The sequence below is a fragment of the Aulonocara stuartgranti genome, assembly GCF_965226115.1.
Source record: "Aulonocara stuartgranti genome assembly, chromosome: 11".
Lineage (NCBI taxonomy): Eukaryota > Metazoa > Chordata > Actinopteri > Cichliformes > Cichlidae > Aulonocara > Aulonocara stuartgranti.
The window spans coordinates 22562492-22581732 of NC_138947.1; the positions used below are offsets into that span (position 1 = coordinate 22562492).

General features: G+C 40.4%; 1 protein-coding gene across 1 annotated transcript in view; it reads left to right on the forward strand.

Moving 5' to 3' along the window:
* Positions 1-19241, forward strand: part of LOC309717592 (collagen alpha-1(XIV) chain-like) — a 157122-nt gene that overhangs the window by 49562 nt on the left and 88319 nt on the right. Inside the window, exons 8-21 of the mRNA XM_082552272.1 lie at positions 117-281; positions 1303-1467; positions 1850-2010; positions 2884-3013; positions 4233-4372; positions 4502-4631; positions 5750-5889; positions 6266-6392; positions 7140-7279; positions 10031-10163; positions 10552-10590; positions 11632-11771; positions 14190-14322; positions 15202-15324. Of these exons, the coding sequence (XP_082408398.1) occupies positions 117-281; positions 1303-1467; positions 1850-2010; positions 2884-3013; positions 4233-4372; positions 4502-4631; positions 5750-5889; positions 6266-6392; positions 7140-7279; positions 10031-10163; positions 10552-10590; positions 11632-11771; positions 14190-14322; positions 15202-15324 (1866 nt within the window). The remainder of the gene's footprint in view (positions 1-116; positions 282-1302; positions 1468-1849; positions 2011-2883; positions 3014-4232; positions 4373-4501; positions 4632-5749; positions 5890-6265; positions 6393-7139; positions 7280-10030; positions 10164-10551; positions 10591-11631; positions 11772-14189; positions 14323-15201; positions 15325-19241) is intronic.

The following is a 19241-nucleotide window of genomic DNA, read 5'->3' on the forward strand; positions in this document are numbered from 1 at the left end:
ATATATATATGTATAAAATTTATATTACTGTGTCATCAAGTATGCCACCTTACAGCTACCTGATTAATCCTTCTTCACTTACTATCCTTTTTACTCTCTACTCTTTTTTTTCACAGGTCTTGCACTGACTTTTATCTTTGAGAACTGTTTCAAGCCTGAATCTGGTGCAAGGCCTGGAATACCCAAGATTGGGATCCTGATCACCGATGGAAAGTCCCAAGATGATGTTATACCACCAGCAGAGGAACTGAGAAATGCTGGTGTTGAACTGTTTGCTATCGGTGAGATAAACTACAGATCATATTTTTAACTTATCTCCACAGTGGCAGACCTTAGTTTTTGGACTACTGTTTTTAAGGCTGGAGCTTAACATTCTAGCTAGTGTCAACTTTTTTGTTTTTATTTTTCATTCTGGACATGATTTACATGAAAATATGTGGCAGAAAGGTGTTGTTAGCTAAGGCTGGTTAGCTAGCTAGCTTGGTTACTAAGGTGCATTTGTTATATTAAAATGCATGCTGCCGCTACTCAAAAACACAACAAAATAATTGGTACTTAGAGCAGTAAAAGTATTGATTCACCCCATATATCGTTATATTGTGATTCCAAGTAGCCAGGTTTGTTTTTCTTTTTGTGTTTATGAGCAGTAGGTCTCCAGGCTTTCTGGTCCATTAAAGTTTTTTTCTTTGGACATTGGGTGCTTATTCATTCAGTTGCAATCCTGTTCTTGTACTTGTGCATTTTAAAAAGAAGTGGCAGGGCTAAAAACAAAACAAAACAAAACAAAAAAAAGACAGCCCTTCAACAGATCCATCTAGTGTTCACTGTAACCTCATCATTAATGGTCACTTTGAAATGGTGGCTGTCAAGAAGTCATTACTAAGGAAGGGAAACAGGGAGAAAAGGCACAGTTATGACAAATTACTCAAGATTTGAACTAAAAGTTGCTGAATCTGAAATTTTTGGTTCATTTCATCATCGCTATAGAGAAAGGACAAGAGAGACTCTAGTGTTTCCCCTGACAAATCTCCCAGTTAAATGTTTCCTTGTTTTTTTCTAATTTTATAATCCAATGCAACATTGAGGCATACTTAAGCCTCATTATTTGTCCAGATGCAAGACTCACTTTTTCATATTTTTGCACATTTCCCATCAAGGCTTCTAATTATTGGGCAACCTTTTTATAGATTTAGCGTTGAATTGGCATCAGTTGGTTTGTCATGCTTTTGACAGGACTTGCCATTCTTTTTTGTGTATTCATGTGGATACTGTACTCATGTGAGTACTCATGTATTTTTCCAGGTGTAAAGAATGCTGACGAGAATGAGCTGCGCTCCATCGCCTCACAACCGGAGAGCAATCACGTCTACAATGTGGCTGACTTTAACATCATGAGCTCTATTGTAGGGGGGCTAACAAAAACAGTGTGCAAACAGGTGGAGCAGCAGGACAAAGACATCAAGCAGAGTAAGAGCAAATTGGAAAACTGAAGAAACCTTACTAACATGCAAACAAGAATACTAGTAGGAACTCTGTGTCATGAGGAGTAAAGCATAAAGGAAAAGAGTTGTTAAACAAATAGTATCCTCACTTTGACTAGTTGTGTATCAATAAATGACCAAATGATAAAAAGTCAGAGTTAAAGTCTAGTTACAAAGTAAATTTGTTTACTATGAATCAAACCTTGTGTATGTAAAAAAAAAAAAAAGTTCGATGGCCTATAGGAACTGTTTAACAGGACACTATTAAGTCAGATCAAATGTTCATTTGATCTGACTTAATGGGATTTGCACTTCAAAGTTATATCCAATCTGAGGCAGCCTGTTGGCCTGTCCTTTTTGTCTTTCAGAACATATACCAGAGACAACGGGAATGCCACTTAACCTAGTGACATCAGACATCACGGCCCAAAGCTTTCGGGTTTCATGGAGCCATGCCCCCGGAAATGTAGAGAAATACAGAGTTGTTTATTATCCCACTCAGGGAAGAGACCCAGGAGATCCACAGGAGGTAAATAGTGTATTATTTGCTGAAAACCACACATCAAACCAGCCAGAGCTGAGGAAGTCAACATATTTTATGTCGTGATATATTTATCACAACATAAAATCAAGAAATATCCATTTTATTCCATGGACATGACTCTCTCACTCTGTTCAGCTTTGGATACAGATGTGCTGAAGGATAAGCAGCAGCTAAAAAATCCTACAGTCAGTAGGAGTGTGAGGTGGGCAAAATGTACTTTTCCATAATATTTATGACACCAGGGGGAGTTATCAAGGATCGGGCAGGTTTATAGTTTGAGATCAGTTTTTCCTCGAGGCGTCAGTGCTATCGCCCATCCATACCTCTCACTTTCATCTCTCTATTCACTTCTCCCCAGAATATCTTTGCAGGTTATGACGGCTCACTAGAAATGATACTGTTGCTGGAACCAGGCACCTGCTTGATTTTTCCAGAACATTTGACCACAGAAGCCATTAAATCTCTCACTTAGCTGGGTTTACAGAGACCAGATGTTCTGGAGCCTCATGTAAAGAGACCTTTCCAGCTGGCTCACCGTGGGCCTAATCTTTATCACAACTGTCATCCTTTTAGTTCACAATGAAAAAGAAAAATATTCTTCAAGTTTTGAGCGTTTGTGCTTTATCCCATTCAATAAATCGATTGTTTCCTTCTTCCTTTCCCATTCTCTTCCAATCTCTCCTTTCTTTCCTGGTTTTATCTCGCTTTCCTCACTTCTGTTTTTCATTTTTATGTCTCCCTATTTATTGCCTCAATTACCATTTTTCATGCCATTCTATCCCCTTCAACTCTTCACACCTTCTTTTCCATCTTTCATATTCTCTTACTTCCCTGACTGACCCTCCTGCACCCCTGCAGGCTGTAGTGGTCGGGAGTGAGTCTTCAGTGGTGTTACAGCATCTTAGCTCCCTCACTGAGTACCAACTGGCGGTGTTTGCTGTGTATGCAAACAAGGCGAGTGCAGCTCTGAGAGGATCAGAAACAACGCGTAAGTTTATTCTTGCAAACACACATAAGTGTGCTTATAAGGCTCCACACTCAGAACACAATTTAATAACAATGGCTTAAAAAGTTACAGCTGCAGAAGCCAGACATATTGAAAATGCACTTACAGTGCTGTGCAAAAGTCTTGAGCTATTTCTTTATATTCTGCTTCCAAGGAGTTTTCCTATCATTTTTTAAAAAGGGTTCAGTCTTGAAGAATAATTCTCCAGGCTCTCTATAGGTCTTTCAAAGTTTTTCTATCTTTCTATCTAAAACTATAGAAAGAAAGTAAAGCAGATTAACAGTATCTGAAGTTCATGTGAGTACGAAAAAGGAAAATGTCCAGCACAGGACCTTAGAGATGCATTTCGGTTGCTTTTTCACTGCATTTCAGCGATGTTGGAGATCTTGTCAAAACTGATACAATTATTAATGCAGAAATCCACAGTCAGATTTTTGTTCACCATGAAATACAATCTGGACAGACTGATTGGCAAAGGCTTCATTTTCCCACATGACAATGATCCCAAACACACTGCCAAAGCAGTAAAAAAATATGCTTGTAAGGACTTCATAATAATATAACATTATTAAGGTATTAGTAAAGCTTTAGCAAGTTCTTAATTCATCATTTATATATCATATCATCATTCCAATATGAATGATGAATTAAGTACTTGCTAATATCTTACTAATAATATTAATAAAGCTTAATAGTGTGACATTATTGTAAAATGCTACTGTATTCTTATATATACTCCACAGTGGAGTACTATCTGTCATGGATTGGCCTTCCCAGAGCCCAGACGTCAACATTGTTGAAGCAGTATTTGAACATCTCGTCAGATAATAATAATCTGTCAGAGGGACATACAACATCATTTAAATACCTCTGACAGATGGAAAGAAGAGCTTTGAATGTCCTTCGAGAAGCCTGGAGAGAACTTGAAGATGTCTTAAAGAAGAAAGCTGGAAAGCTTGGATAAATATATTAATATATATTAAAAATATATGGTTGGCTCAATACTTTGCACAGCAGTAACTAATACAGCAATAAAGAATTTTATGCTTAAAGGTCAAATCCACCTTAAGCAGTATACCCTGATGTTTATAGTTATTACAAAAATACATTCATGTGATTCCTCCTTTATTGAAATTTGCCATGTTATTTAGTTGTTTGCTGTGTCGCGATGTGTGTGTATGCTGTGTGTGTATGCATGTAGTGGCTCTTCCCACAGTCACCGGCCTCCAGCTGTTTGATGTGAGTCACAACACCATGAAAATAAAATGGAACAGTGCGGATGGAGTCTCTGGCTACATGCTGCTTTATGCACCTCTGACAGATGACTTGGATGAGAAAGAGGTAGTAACAAAAAATAATAAAATAAGGGGAGGATGAATTGTTTATTTAGTTCAAAGTTGTAAACCTGGAATTTGCTAACATGACAGCCAAAGTTTTGTTTTAAATCCTGAAGTTTCTTTTTGTCCCTAGATAAGGGTGTCAGATGCAGTGACGGAGCTGGAGCTGGATGGGTTGATCCCTCACACCGAATACACCGTCACTGTTTATGCCATGTTCGGCGAGGAGGCCAGTGAACCTGTTACAAACCAGGAAACCACATGTGAGTAATGCACACCCAAACAGTTTTTAATTCTTAGCCTTTTTTATTAAAATTAATAAAAATTCAAATAACCCAATAGTCAGACATTCAAACATTGTAAAAGAGAAAACTGGATCATATGTGTTCTTCATAAAAAGTGTCCTTAATCTCAAAAACTCAGACTGGTTCTCATGAAGCTGGTAAAAATGGCTGAAACAGTGATGTTTTCTCCAAGGTCAAAGCTCATAGTTGTTATGCGGCAATAACTGTAGACAGCTGACCTTCTTTCCACATATGATAATAGTCTGCTCTGATTGTCTCTTACAAAATAAGAAAAATTTGCCTATTTATTGTAATAAAGAAATTAAATCCAAGTGTCTTTGACTGATGTCTAATTTAGTCACTTAATCATTGTGAACAGACGTCCATACCATGTCCACTCCGTGTACGCAGACTACTTCATTGTTTTCCAACCATTTGGAGCCACGGCACATATTTCACATTAGAAAAATCACACAGCACAAAAAGCATATTTATAATTTTTCCTCGTGCACCAGGAATAGTGGAATTGGCTCGGTTTGTCACCAGTATACCATTTTTTCTTTCTTCTGACCACTACTCATGCTAGGGCCTTCTCCATGACCCGGGTCAGATTGACTACTTTTGCTTTTCAAATATTTATCGACTACTATCTGGCTGTGTCGTCTCACTCACGGCATGACTATTACGTAATTTCGTCTTTGCCTTCTTCTGTTTTTACTGGCAGTTGGCAACCCAACTGCTAGTGGCAGTACAACTACTACTAGATGGTAGTTGTATTGCCCTCTAGTGGAAGAGAATGTAATTGTTCTGCCCGTTACTCATGCCGGTTGCTTAAAGGTGGAACCTGATTAGTTCACATGAAGCCTAACAAGCAGCTAGCAGCACCCACCCATCACCAACAGCTTTATACTTAATATTAATTTAAATGGGTGAGGTAAAAAGAAATCACACCACAAGCAGTTAATATGTCCAAAAAATACCAAAACTACTTTTATACAAGGCTGAACACATGCTCATTTTTGCTCCAAAGTTAGTTTTTTTTCACAGCCAGGGTTTAACGCCTGATCAGCCTGAGCTTTCTGTCTCTCCCCCTCCAGTACCACTGAGTCCTCCCAGCAACCTCCAGTTTTCTGACATTACCCACAACTCGGCCCACATCAGCTGGGACCCCGCACCTGGTGGAGTTAATGGTTACCGCATCATGTGGGACAAGACAGACGGACTAGTCACAGACGAGGTGACGTGTGACCGTTTTTTTTTTTTCTTTCATGTTTTGGGAATTTTGTTTCTGAGTGCCAAGATTAAATAAGAAATTAGAAAAAAAGAAATGAGAAAGGGATGAACAGTCGAATAATAAAGGGCTAAAAGCCTAACAATAATCATATGAATGGAAAATTTACAGATACTGCAGTTTACGATACTGATAAAGCTTAGTCTTCTGGAAATGTTCTGTGTTATGAATATCATAGATGAAGACTTGAAAAATATCCCTACATTGAGTCTTAGTAGACTTGCTGTCTTTCAAGTTAGTAGTGTTTATCTTGTTCTCTGTTTAAGAGGCATAGCAGTGGGTTTGTCTGTGGCTACATGATGTTTCTCTGTGTTTCCTGCAGGTGGAGGTTGGTTCAGTGAGTTCTTATGACCTCGGTGAGCTGACGTCTTTGACGGAGTACTCAGTGGCAATTTTTGCCCTGTACAACGAGGGCGAATCAGAACCGCTCACCGATGCGTTCACCACCAGTAAGAAACTGGCTTTTGACTTTTGCGAGTCGCCGTCACCAGTGGAGAACAAATTTTTGTTTTCTGTATTCTTGTTTCCCAACATCTCTGTTGAGGACAATTTAGCCTCAATCTCCAGAAAATAGTTCTATCAATATCATTAAAAGGCAAACCATTTCTCTTATAGTGCCAAACAGTGGTGAATTTTATTACCCTCAGTGGTCCTTTTGCTATTTTGGCAGCCTGCCCATCACATTTACACCTCAGCATAATAGCCCAGTCACATTAAAAGGTCATTTCACTGTCCCTGACTATTCCGTCACGCTAACAGATATTGATTTGTTGGAATATCCCTTTGCAACAAGCAGTTGGGCTCCAGCGCTGAGTCAGCTCAAAGAAATGCGTCTGGCAAGCAACTATTAAACTATCCACTTTAAAAGGACTGTTTGCATTTTTTATTTATCTCCTGGCAAAGTTTGTTTAATGGACCAGTTTTCAGAAAGGGGGCTTTATGAACTAACGAAAATGCAATGGCACATTTCAGCTGTTTGAGTGGGAAGCGGTAGGTTCACACCAAAACGGTGCGACGGTGCTTTTCCGAGAACATTTTGCTGAACTGACAGTTATGTTATAAATTGGCCCAGCAAAAAAGTTTCATAAACTTACAGTGTAATCGGGGCAGAATTGAAAATATTATTGAATTTATGTGAATATTAACACATGAGAAAAAAGGAGGGGAAAAAGAGTCTCAGCTTTTCTGTCTTTCAGCTCCAGTTCCTGGTCCTCTGAATCTACACTCCAGTGAGGTCCGCACGGACAGCTTTAAGGTCAGCTGGGATCACTCAGCCAGTGACATTATTCTCTACAGACTCTCCTGGACACCATTCGATGGTGGCAACACAAAAGAGGTTAGTTCCACTAAAATACAGAAGGTACAGCACTGTGCAAAAGTCTTGAGCCATCCTCCTTTTTCTATATTTTGTTAGGAAAATACTTATAGTAATGTTGACGTCCAGGCTCTGGGGAGACCAATCCATGACAGATAAGACTCCACTGTCGGCTTTTCTGTATAAGTATACAGTAGCATTTTACAATAATGTCACACTAATAATTATTAAGGTATTAGTAAGCGTTTAATTCATTATTTATGCCGCATTGCCATTTGTAAATACAGATATATTATTATTACTATGATTATTATTAGTTACTAGCAGTGCATGCTACACCATGCACAGCAGTATACTAAGGAGGAATGATGATAAATAAAATATGAATTAAACACTTGCTAAAACTTTACTAATACCTTACTAATGCTTAAAAGTATGATATTATTATGAAGAGCTATCAAGTATATTTTTACTGCTCTGGGTCTGCGTTTGGGATCATTGTCATGTGGAAAAATGAAGTGTTTGCCAATCAGTGTTTCCAGATGGCTTTGGCTGGTGAATCAAAGTCTGACTGTACTTTTCTGCGCTCATAATTGCATCACTGGCTAAAATTCAGCTCCCAAAGCATTACACAGTCTCCACTTGTTTGTAGTTGCAGATACACGTACGTCTCTCCTGACGTTGACATGTTGATGACAATATGAACAAAAGATTTCAGACCTGTTGCTTCTCATTTTCATCCCAGTTCTTTATCCCAGTTCTGGCCCTTCAGGTCAGCTGAAGTGGCAGAGGCATCTCTCAGGTCCTGTGTCAGATGAATTTTCTCCTATTTGTTAAATGCAGGACTTTCAAATACTCTTCATCAGCCTACCACTTCTTCTTTTGCCACTTTTTCAGTTTCCTAAATATCTTGGGACTGCACGCCATCCCAAGATATTTTATCCCAGGTTTTGTACTAATAGCTCTTTGGGAATCTTTAAAAATGTATAAGAAAGTTTGGCTTCTTGGTAGCAAAATATAAAGAAATAAAGGCTGGCTTCAGACTTTTGCATAGTACTGCATGTGTTTTAGATCAGTAAGAGTCAAGCATCCAACAGCATAGAATCACAAGGTTAAGCTTGCAGTGTTATTATGCAAACAAAACATATTATTAAGCATCTGAAGAAAATAATCTGCATGGATTTCATTTAGCCTGGAGTCCAGTCATTATCTCTTTTTAAGAGGAAGCAGTAGCTCCACTCCATGCGCATGGATAAAGAGCAGTCTGTCTCCTATAGACTTACACAGAAGCTTAACTACACTACCGGTAGCTGGTAAAACCTCTGGCTTGGTTGAGTATAAATAAAGGCTGAATAAATCTAGAAATTAATGGCTAGGGTGTTTTATTACTATGATCTGGGGTTTAGAGACAGCTGCAAGGCAGCGATAGAGCCCTTAGAGTGTGTGTCTGTGTGTGTGTTTGTGTGTTTTGCTGAGAGTCATCGAAGCTGAAAATAACACTCTGGGGAGCTGGAGAGGTGGGCTGGTAATACCGCCAGACTAGAGAAAGGGATACATGCAGCTTTTCTCTGTTTCTCACCCACATACTCCGTGTGCTGGCACACACACACACACACATTTACATCCTTCATCGATTTTCTCAGTATTGTTACATCTGAGAGGGGATTAGACATAATGCATACAGCACAGAGTGAAATGTTATCCATACAAAAACTTTATGATAATTTGATATCTTTCTTTTTAAGTTGTCTTTTCTTTTTTCAAAAACGTATCTGCATGAGTCTCAGGAAACAATAAAATAAAACAGAAAATTTTACATTAAATGGAAGAAGATGTAAAAAGGAAAGGGAGACAATGACTCATAAACAATACACTTGCTTCAGGGAAAGCACAAATTGCCCCCGTTGGTAAAATCTGCATGCAACTGTACCTCGGAGGGTTTTGCAAAGAAACAAATACCTCCGCATAATCTGGTTATTGAGCCATCTGGAGCAAATACTAATTTCAGGGTTTCTCTCGGTAGAAGTGTGCTGTACTCTTGTTGACCTCTTTGTGTGTACCTTGGGGTCTGATTTTTTCCTGTATAAAACAATTTGTAGTGGTTCTTTGGACTAGTGCAGATGCAGCAAGTCCAACTGGAAGCATTTTGTGTTCGTAGGAAACCACACACACCTGTGATAGTTATATCATAGGAAACATGTAATCCAGTAAGACTTATGCTCATGTTATTTTTGTTTTGTTCAACATAACAATGAAAATACTACATGTAATCTCCATGCATACCTGCTTCATTACCACCTGCACTACCATTTCCTGCTGTTTCTCCCTCTACCTGCAGAAATTATGAGATGACTTATTATTTTAGGTTTTCAGCGGCTTTCTCTCCTAAAACTCAGTCACGACCTTGGAATTTGACAGCCTGGAGTTTTTCATTAGAGTATTAATAACATCATCAGACTGTTTGATAACATTCTTGCTGTTTTGCAATATTTGAACTTACAAAATTCTTCAGATTCAACTTGTTCTGGCAAATATAGCAGCAAATAAAAACACAAATCACTTAAAGTTTTTAAGTGAGTTTATCACTTAACTGTAATTGCTTCAGTAACAATACTGCTGAAAGTACTGTCTATATTTTTGTTTTGTCTGAACAAAGTTATAGAACAACAAATCTGACATTTTTGGAAACTATCAGCCATCACGTCTCTAAAGTTTGGAGAGACCGCGCTGTTGGAAATCAGATCTAATATGAGGTTTGTTTCTTTCCTGTAGGTGGTCTTGAGTGGAAGTGATAACAGATACACACTGACCGGCCTCAGTCCCTCCACTGAGTATGAAGTTATGCTGACGGCCATATTCAAAGACAAGTCTGAGAGCGACACAGTCTTTGTCACTCAAACCACATGTAAGTGTGACGAGGTTGTTTAACTCACAGAGCTGTGAGTTTTTGCTTTATCTAATCAATATTAAACTTGACAATAGTAAGGCTCACGGCTTTCCTTGAGATGTAATTCCTCCTGATAGAGCACTGCTGTCTGCTTATTATAACAGATCAGTGCAATCACATGTGCATTTAGGATAAGAAAATGAGCATTTCTGAGTCAAAGCAAAGCACTGCATGAACACATTTGCATTGATTTGTTTGTCTCAGCTTATCTCAGGAGAAGAAAATCTATTTTACCATCAGTGATTTGTTACGTATTCCTGTCTAATTGGCTTACTTATCGACACAAAGAGTTGTTGAGCAGAGTTTGAATCCAATTATCTGATTTGTCCTCTTTGTATTTCCCCAGTGCCCACACAGACAACAACAACTTCTACCAAAACCACAGGTAAGAAGCGTCTGAGCTGGCTTTCTGTAAAGCTTCAAAATGTCAGCAAAAACCAGGTCAGCTAGTCTTAGGTACAACTGTGCCATGAAACTTAAAAGCAGTTGCTTTAATTTTTTTGCTAGCATGTGTCCAGTGGACAGAAGGCTAATTTCACTTGGTACTTTTTCTGAAAAACTATCCCTGCAAAGAGACTGGCCAAATTTTAATCATGGCTCAAGCCAAGGCATCTGTCAAGGAAGGCAATTTCCATTTTAATGCGAAAGGCTCCACTAGCTGCCAGTGCAGGCCTATGTTGCCAAAGTGAAAACGTAGTTCTCTTAGTCCTTGTAGCAGATTTTTGGCCATTGTTGCTTATTTATTTTCAAGAAGCAAAAGCAAAATTACCGAGTAATTAGAAAAAGAAATGTTGAAACTGTTCATTTTAAAGAGAAAGTTGAAATGCTGATAAGAGTCTCTCCTAGAAGTTTGAATTTATATAAGTGTGTTTACCAAGTTGGCTTCATCCAGAGACTGGAGTTCAGATTCTGGCTTCTCAAAGGTGACCAAAGGCCATCTGGAATGGGTTTTTGTTGTTTTAGAAGCAGACTACAGCTAATTGAGTCTTGTGGCTTCAAAAGCTTACAAAAGCAACATGTCTCCTTTACTTAAGTTTTTGCCCACTGTCCTAGAAAGTTTCACACAGCACATCTGCTTTGTTTAAAAATCCAAGTGGCCCTCTAAAAAGCACAGTTCAAAGCAGCCGACTAAACACCAGCAGGTTGCCTTTGTTTAAGAAAGAAGAAAAAAAATCATAATTAGTGCTTTAAGGATGCATCATATAAGCTAAACAAAAGCATTTTGTGAGTGCTTGTGAGAATACTTTTCTTTAGCACCCCAAATCACAGTGTGTCGAGCTGAAACTGAAACTTTCACGCTGGCTTTTTCCCCCTGATATTTTTACAGTGTGAAGAAAATAAAGTTTGAGCCAAGCCTAATTTTTTGAGAAATAATATCTAGAGTAATTTGGTACAGTAACAGCGAATCTGTGATGTGGTGTCTCAGCGGCACGTCAGGCTGTGAGAAACCTTCAGCTGAGTGACGAGACCACCCAGAGCTTAGAGGCTTCGTGGGAGCTGGAAGACCCCAACGTGGAGAGCTACAGGGTCGCCTACACAAGCCTCAGCGGAGATCACAAGGACTCTGTGAGTTGGAGGTTTAAGGGTTTATGTTAGTTCCCAGATTTTAATTTTTTTTTTTCCCTCTCAAGAGGTGTTTTAGATCCGGGTTACATGTTTGCAGCTTCTAAAGCTGCCCTCCATCACAAACTGCCTCCCTGGTGAATTGTGAATGCTGATTATGTGGAATAGACAACACTGAAGTTGTTTTTGGAGGAAGATTATTGTTGTTTCCCACCTCCATCCAACTGGATGGCCCTACAGCGGTCAGCGTTGGGTCGTCTGCTACAGTCAGAAAACTGATTACACTTTTAGTCCCGGGCCACTTAGCCCCTCGTTCTTGATCCCTCTATCTCTTCTAAGAGCCCTTGAGCTCAGTGCCATGTACTGACCCTGATCGCTGATGCACACACACACACGCACGCACGCACGCACGCACGCACACACACACACACACACACACGAGTAGTCAGCCTTTCCCTTATTCTTCTTCTGTCCCTCTATCTCTCTGTTTCTCTTCTCTATCCTCCAGCCTCCCTTCACTCCCCCTCCCCTCTTTTAATTTCCCAATGTGGTGTCAGAGCCGTAGAAGATGGAGAGTCCAGGCCAGGCCGGCAGACATTCCATTATCTTTTCAGCAGCCATTTACCTCACTGCGAGTGGGGATGGAGGGCAGCAGAGAAAAGAGCAAAAGAAACAAAGGGAGGTGGGAAGAGAAACAAAAGCTGCACAAAATGCGAGGAAGCTTAAACCTGTCTGCCGGCTGATGGCCAAGGGCCGTTCCAGGTCACACGTCTTTTCCAAAGTTTCGGCATGTTTTGTTGCGGACGTGTATGAAAGACAGATGAAAGGAGAAAGAGAGAAAACTCTGTTTGTTTGTTTATGTACCTGAAAATGCACGCGTGTGTCTGCACCTCCACTTGGACACAGTGTTTCAGCACCCAAGTCACAGTGGACAGCTCCTCCCCATCCTTTGGGTCTGAATAGCCTTGTCTCAACACTCATGTCACGTCTTGGTGTAGAAGTTGAAGACCAAGAAGGCAGGACGTGCAAAAATGAGATAAACACAAACAGTAAATTGTAAAGAATAACTGTAATCCAATAGGGTCCAGAAAAGATGAAGACCAGGTAATACAAGACATTCACAACTGTACATGGATGATGCAGTTCACACCTATTGCTATTTATAATATCAGTTAACAGGAGTTAGTCAGTTTTTAGTCCTGACAGTTTTCAATGAGGAGAGAAAATTTGAAAGAACTGAACTTAATTCATAGTAATAAAATTTTCAGCAATTAGACTCCGAGGAAGCTACATTAGCAGAGCATAGTCCAAAAGTGATACAAAGTAGGACAGGACCTACCCAGGGCCTAAATCCTGGTGGTGGCAGAGATGAAGCAGTGGAGACCCGACAATGAAGTAATATGAAGACTAGACTAGCAGCCCAAACACCCAGGAATGCAGGCAGAAGAGTGAATACTGAATAATCTTCCTTACTGAACTTGCACATAAGTTTCATTATTGAAAGATTGAAATAACTTGGTTGTGTCAGTGCCACGTAGTTTTTCAAGCTCAAATGACTTACAGTTTAGTTACAGATATCCTCAGTTAGATGCCAGAGCAGTCAAAGTGTGCTTTTAAACTGCGTTGCATAATCTCAGTAGTCACGGTTGTTATGGAGCTGCAAATGACTGTAATTTTCATCATTCTAAGCACTTTTAGAGGAGCAATTCGTAATGCTCAACTTTTAGTGCTCAAGCCAACATGACTGAGAGCATGAGTGCCCTGCGTAATGAAAACTTTGACCTCCTACAGTTTCAGGACAGCTGCGGATGAACAATATGTGTGCTACAGTGTAGCTGAAAGCACCTTTAATAAAATCCACTTGGTGTAACTTATCGAGATTGTTTTGCCAGCCAGTGAATCTCATTCTTAGTGTATCTCTATCAAGTTTTAAGTATACTGTAAATTATCAGTCTCATCATGATTAGCTTGTTGCCGCAGAAGAAATACTCAGAGTACAGGGGGTGGAGGTGCGGGCTGTTGGATAAAAAAGGAGCTAATTTAAACCAAGTGGTACTTTTAGGATGCAAGCAAACATCCAGGGAAATATTTCAACAGTTATAAATGAAGACGGGGCAGTAATGGGGTTTTTCTCAGCTATTCCCTGCCCCACTTTTGCCATCAACTGACTTTATTGACTGAGCTGAATTGAAAAGACTTCTTAAACTTCCTCCAAATGTCCCTTTAACCCAGCAGAGCAAAGATGCTGTTTCTATACCCAGTGTGATATATATATATATATATATATATATACATATATATATATATGTGTGTGTGTGTGTGTGTGTGTGTGTGTGTGTGTGTGTGTGTGTGTGTGTGTGCCTGTGGCCCATTCAAATGTTCCCAGAATGTGTGCATTCACGTGTGTGTTTGCAATCGTAGATGTCAGTTTCTGGAGGTGAGAGGAGAGCAGTGCTCGAGCCCTTACAATCAGACACCAGCTACAAAGTGACAGTCACTCCGGTGTACAGCGATGGACAAGATGGCCTTGGTGCATCTGCCATGGGTTCCACATGTAAGGCTAACAAACACACAAAATGCAAAGCGCACACACACACACACACACACACACACACACACACACACACACACACACACACACACATCCCTGGCTTACTGTATTGACCATAATGCTGCGTTTCTCCCTTTTCACAACACAAAGATGCAGCTCCCGGTTTAGGAGAATACTGGAAGTTAATGACAATGAATTTCATCGCTGTGAGCAGGGCTTTCATTTGCATTGCATTAATTTCATGTTCATTTACGTTCTTGAAGGAGATTATAAATCAAAGCCACGACAAATACTGATGCATTCCTAATTGTCTTAATGAAGGCCACTCATAATTGCTGCAGCGCCTTTCATTAATGAGACGATTAAATTATTTTGCTCAGGTCTAATTGATTTTCTCAACTATTCTCTAGATTACCTCTTGTGAGCCAGCAGTGGCTGTCTCCTCATCGCACAGAGAATTGAAATGTCAGACAAAACATGTCTTCTTTTTAGATGAGAGCACTATAAGTCATTGTAATGCAAATAAAAATCTACTTAGCTTGAAGAATTATGCATCAGAGCCTGGTCAAGGCTGGATATTAGACCTGTAACACCTAAAAGCGTCTCTTGTAAATTCAAAGACTCTCAAGTGCTGAAAGCATGAAAAACTGTCCCAGTGGACAGCAATTGTTCTATCAAGCTGAATATAAGCGCTGAGCTTCAGATTTATATAATTAAACATTAATTTTATCATTTTTATTTAGAAGTCCTTGGGTTGATTGTCTTTATAACTGATGACTTAGGTGAATTAGTTCTTATGTTAAAGTTTTAGCATGTGTTAGTAATATCAGCTGCAGTTCTTAGAAGCTCTTCTATGTTCTGGTTTTGCTTTGTTTTTGGCAGTGCCGCTCTTGCCTCCTGAAAATCTGCTTGTGTCAGAGGAGTGGTTCAATCGCCTCAGGGTCTCGTGGGATCCACCTCGGTCTCCTGTTGAGGGTTACAAGATCGTCTACCAGCCCCTCTATGGTACACACACACACACACACACGCACACATACATTCTGTTTATTACTATTATTCTATCTAAATATACCTTCTTTTTCACCTTCCTTTGTCTAGCAAAGGAATATACAGTCACTCAGGGCTCTGCTAGGTATGGCTAATCACATGGCAACAACAGTGCATTTAGGCATGTAGACAAAATCAAGATGACCTGCTGAAGTTCAAGCTGAGCATCAGAATGCATAAGAAACATGATTTAAGTGACTTTGGGCATGGCATGAATCTTGGTGCCAGATGGACTGGTCTAAGCATTTCAGAACTGCTGATCTGCACACACATAAGACATGAAACCTTGAGGCGGATGGGCTACAGCAGCAGAAGACCACTCCTGCTTCCAGTAGGTTAACGCCCCCTGTCACAAAGCTCAAATTATCTCAAACTGGTTTCTTGAATATGGCCATCTCAATTAAACAGACCAAATGTGGGAGAACATTTTGATCATGTCAATATGTCAATATAGCCCCAAATCTATGAGGAACGTTTCCAGCATCTTGTTGAAATTAAGACAGTTCTACAGGCAAGTGGGAGTAAAACGTAGTACTAGCAAGGGGAACCTAAGAAAGTATCCTGTGTGTGTGTGTGTGTGTGCGTGTGTGTGTGTGCGTGTGTGTGTGCGTGTGCGCGTGCGTGCGTGCGTGCGTGCGTGTGTGTGTTTTATATCGTGTATAGCTGATTGTTAAGTACCCAACACTGAAAAATCTGTGACAGACACATAATGTCTGACAAAACAAAAGGCTCTCAAGGTGTTTTGGTTTTCCTGATAGTGGCTTCTTAGTTTTTCTTTTAAAATGAAGTTCAAAGCAAATGTCACCATTTGGCACTAAAATAAGACGTTACCCAAACTCATTTATTTATTTTTTGTCTTGAGGCATCATCAAAAGCCCATTTTCACTGTCATACTGCTTCTCTAGTTCTAATTGTTTCATCTTTCCAAAACAAAACAGGTTTTTTTCCATTTTTCCTTTCCATGTCTGTTTTTAGTCATCTAAACACAATTACTGTGTCTCTGAGGATCCAGCTTTAAGCAGGACAGACTGCTGATTTTAGGAAATTGTATTGAAGAGAAATAATTTTCAGCAGGCTGCTGTTTTCACGGTAAGAGCCATGGAGGGAAGAAAAGTGTCTGTGTGTGCCTTCCTACACACACGCAGCTATACAGCTACCATATACTTAATACAGGTATAAACACACTAAGTTTAGCAAATGATTAAAATGCACAGCACACATGCAAACACACAGCTTATTTCCCTTCACATTGTTCCAGTGGGCTGTGTGCTGTAAAAATAATTGCTACTCTGTCTGTATTTATCCGTTTTTATTTATTTATTCTATTGTATTTGTTTCATTTTTAATTTAAATCTTTAATCTCTGTATTCAAGGTTGTTATTATTTTGTAAAACACTTTGCAGCAGTTATCTGGGAAAGCTGCATTAATACAGAATGTTACTATTATGTCTTTGTTTTTAATTTAGTAGTCAAGTTGAGAGCATCGCTTCGTGTGTTTGTGTATATAATTAAATTCAGGTTTATTTATATAGTGCTAAACCAAAACAACATTCAGGGGCTTAAATGTGTATTATATGTCTTGATTCAATCCATGCTGAAAGCATTTGATATATTTCATGACACATGAAATATAGGGAAACATTATTTTATATTAAAATGTAGAAAGGAATTATTGTCATTCTAATATTATACTGTTAGAGGCTTAGTTTACTCGAAGATACTCGAATAGTTGGTTTTGACTTCCATCCATCCATCCATCACTTTTTTTCCACTTATCTGGGCCAGGCAGGGGCAGCAGCCTAAGCAGAGAAGCCCAGACCTCCCTCTCCCTGCCCAGCTCCTCCAGCTTTTCAGGGGGAATATTAAGGTGTTCCCAGGCCAGCTGACACATATAATCTGTCCAGCGTGTCCTAGATCTGCCCCCAAGGCCTCCTCCCAGTGGAATACCTCACCCAGTAGATGCCAAAGAGACATTCTAGTCAAATGCTCGAACTGGCTCCAAAAGGAATGGAGGACCAAGCTCCTGCAACGGTTGTTTAAGGATTGAATTGCCAGTAGCAATGAGCCAAACACCCCATACACCCAAAGCACCTCCCTGAGGGACACAGTCGAATGCTTTCTCCAATTCCACAAAACGCACGTAGACTGGTTGGGCAAACCTTTAAAAGACCCGGTCCAGTGTTTCGCGACTGAAAACCGCTTTGTTCCTCCGGTATCTGAGGTTCGACTGACGGACGGACTCTCGTTTTCAGCACCATGACTTTCCCGGGCAGGCTGAGGAGTTTGATCTCCCTTTAGTTGGACACACCCTCCGGTCCCCTTTCATGAAGATGAGAACCACCAGCCCAGTCTGCCAATCCAAAAGTACTTCCTCTGATCTCCAAGCAACATTGCAGAGGCACGTCAACCAAGACAGCCCCACAACATCCAGAGCCTTCAGGAACTCAGGGCGAACCTCGTCCACCCCAGGAGCCTTGCCACTAAGAAATTGTTTAACTGCCTCAGTGACCTCACCCCCGGAGATATACAGTGGGGCAAAAAAGTATTTAGTCAGCCACCGATTGTGCAAGTTCCCCCACCTAAAATGATGACAGAGGTCAGTAATTTGCACCAGAGGTACACTTCAACTGTGAGAGACAGAATGTGAAAAAAAATCCATGAATCCACATGGTAGGATTTGTAAAGAATTTATTCGTAAATCAGGGTGGAAAATAAGTATTTGGTCAATAACAAAAATACAACTCAATACTTTGTAACATAACCTTTGTTGGCAATAACAGAGGTCAAACGTTTACTATAGGTCTTTACCAGGTTTGCACACACAGTAGCTGGTATTTTGGCCCATTCCTCCATGCAGATCTTCTCGAGAGCAGTGATGTTTTGGGGCTGTCGCCGAGCAACACAGACTTTCAACTCCTGCCACAGATTTTCTATGGGGTTGAGGTCTGGAGACTGGCTAGGCCACTCCAGGACTTTCAAATGCTTCTTACGGAGCCACTCCTTTGTTGCCCGGGCGGTGTGTTTTGGATCATTGTCATGTTGGAAGACCCAGCCTCGTTTCATCTACAAAGTTCTCACTGATGGAAGGAGGTTTTGGCTCAAAATCTCACGATACATGGCCCCATTCATTCTGTCCTTAACACGGATCAGTCGTCCTGTCCCCTTGGCAGAAAAACAGCCCCATAGCATGATGTTTCCACCCCCATGCTTCACAGTAGGTATGGTGTTCTTGGGATGCAACTCAGTATTCTTCTTCCTCCAAACACGACGAGTTGAGTTTATACCAAAAAGTTCTACTTTGGTTTCATCTGACCACATGACATTCTCCCAATCCTCTGCTGTATCATCCATGTGCTCTCTGGCAAACTTCAGACGGGCCTGGACATGCACTGGCTTCAGCAGCGGAACACGTCTGGCACTGCGGGATTTGATTCCCTGCCGTTGTAGTGTGTTACTGATGGTGACCTTTGTTACTTTGGTCCCAGCTCTCTGCAGGTCATTCACCAGGTCCCCCCGTGTGGTTCTGGGATCTTTGCTCACCGTTCTCATGATCATTTTGACCCCACGGGATGAGATCTTGCGTGGAGCCCCAGATCGAGGGAGATTATCAGTGGTCTTGTACGTCTTCCATTTTCTGATGATTGCTCCCACAGTTGATTTTTTCACACCAAGCTGCTTGCCTATTGTAGATTCACTCTTCCCAGTCTGGTGCAGGTCTACAATACTTTTCCTGGTGTCCTTCGAAAGCTCTTTGGTCTTGGCCATGGCGGAGTTTGGAGTCTGACTGTTTGAGGCTGTGGACAGGTGTCTTTTATACAGATGATGAGTTCAAACAGGTGCCATTCATACAGGTAACGAGTGGGGGACAGAAAAGC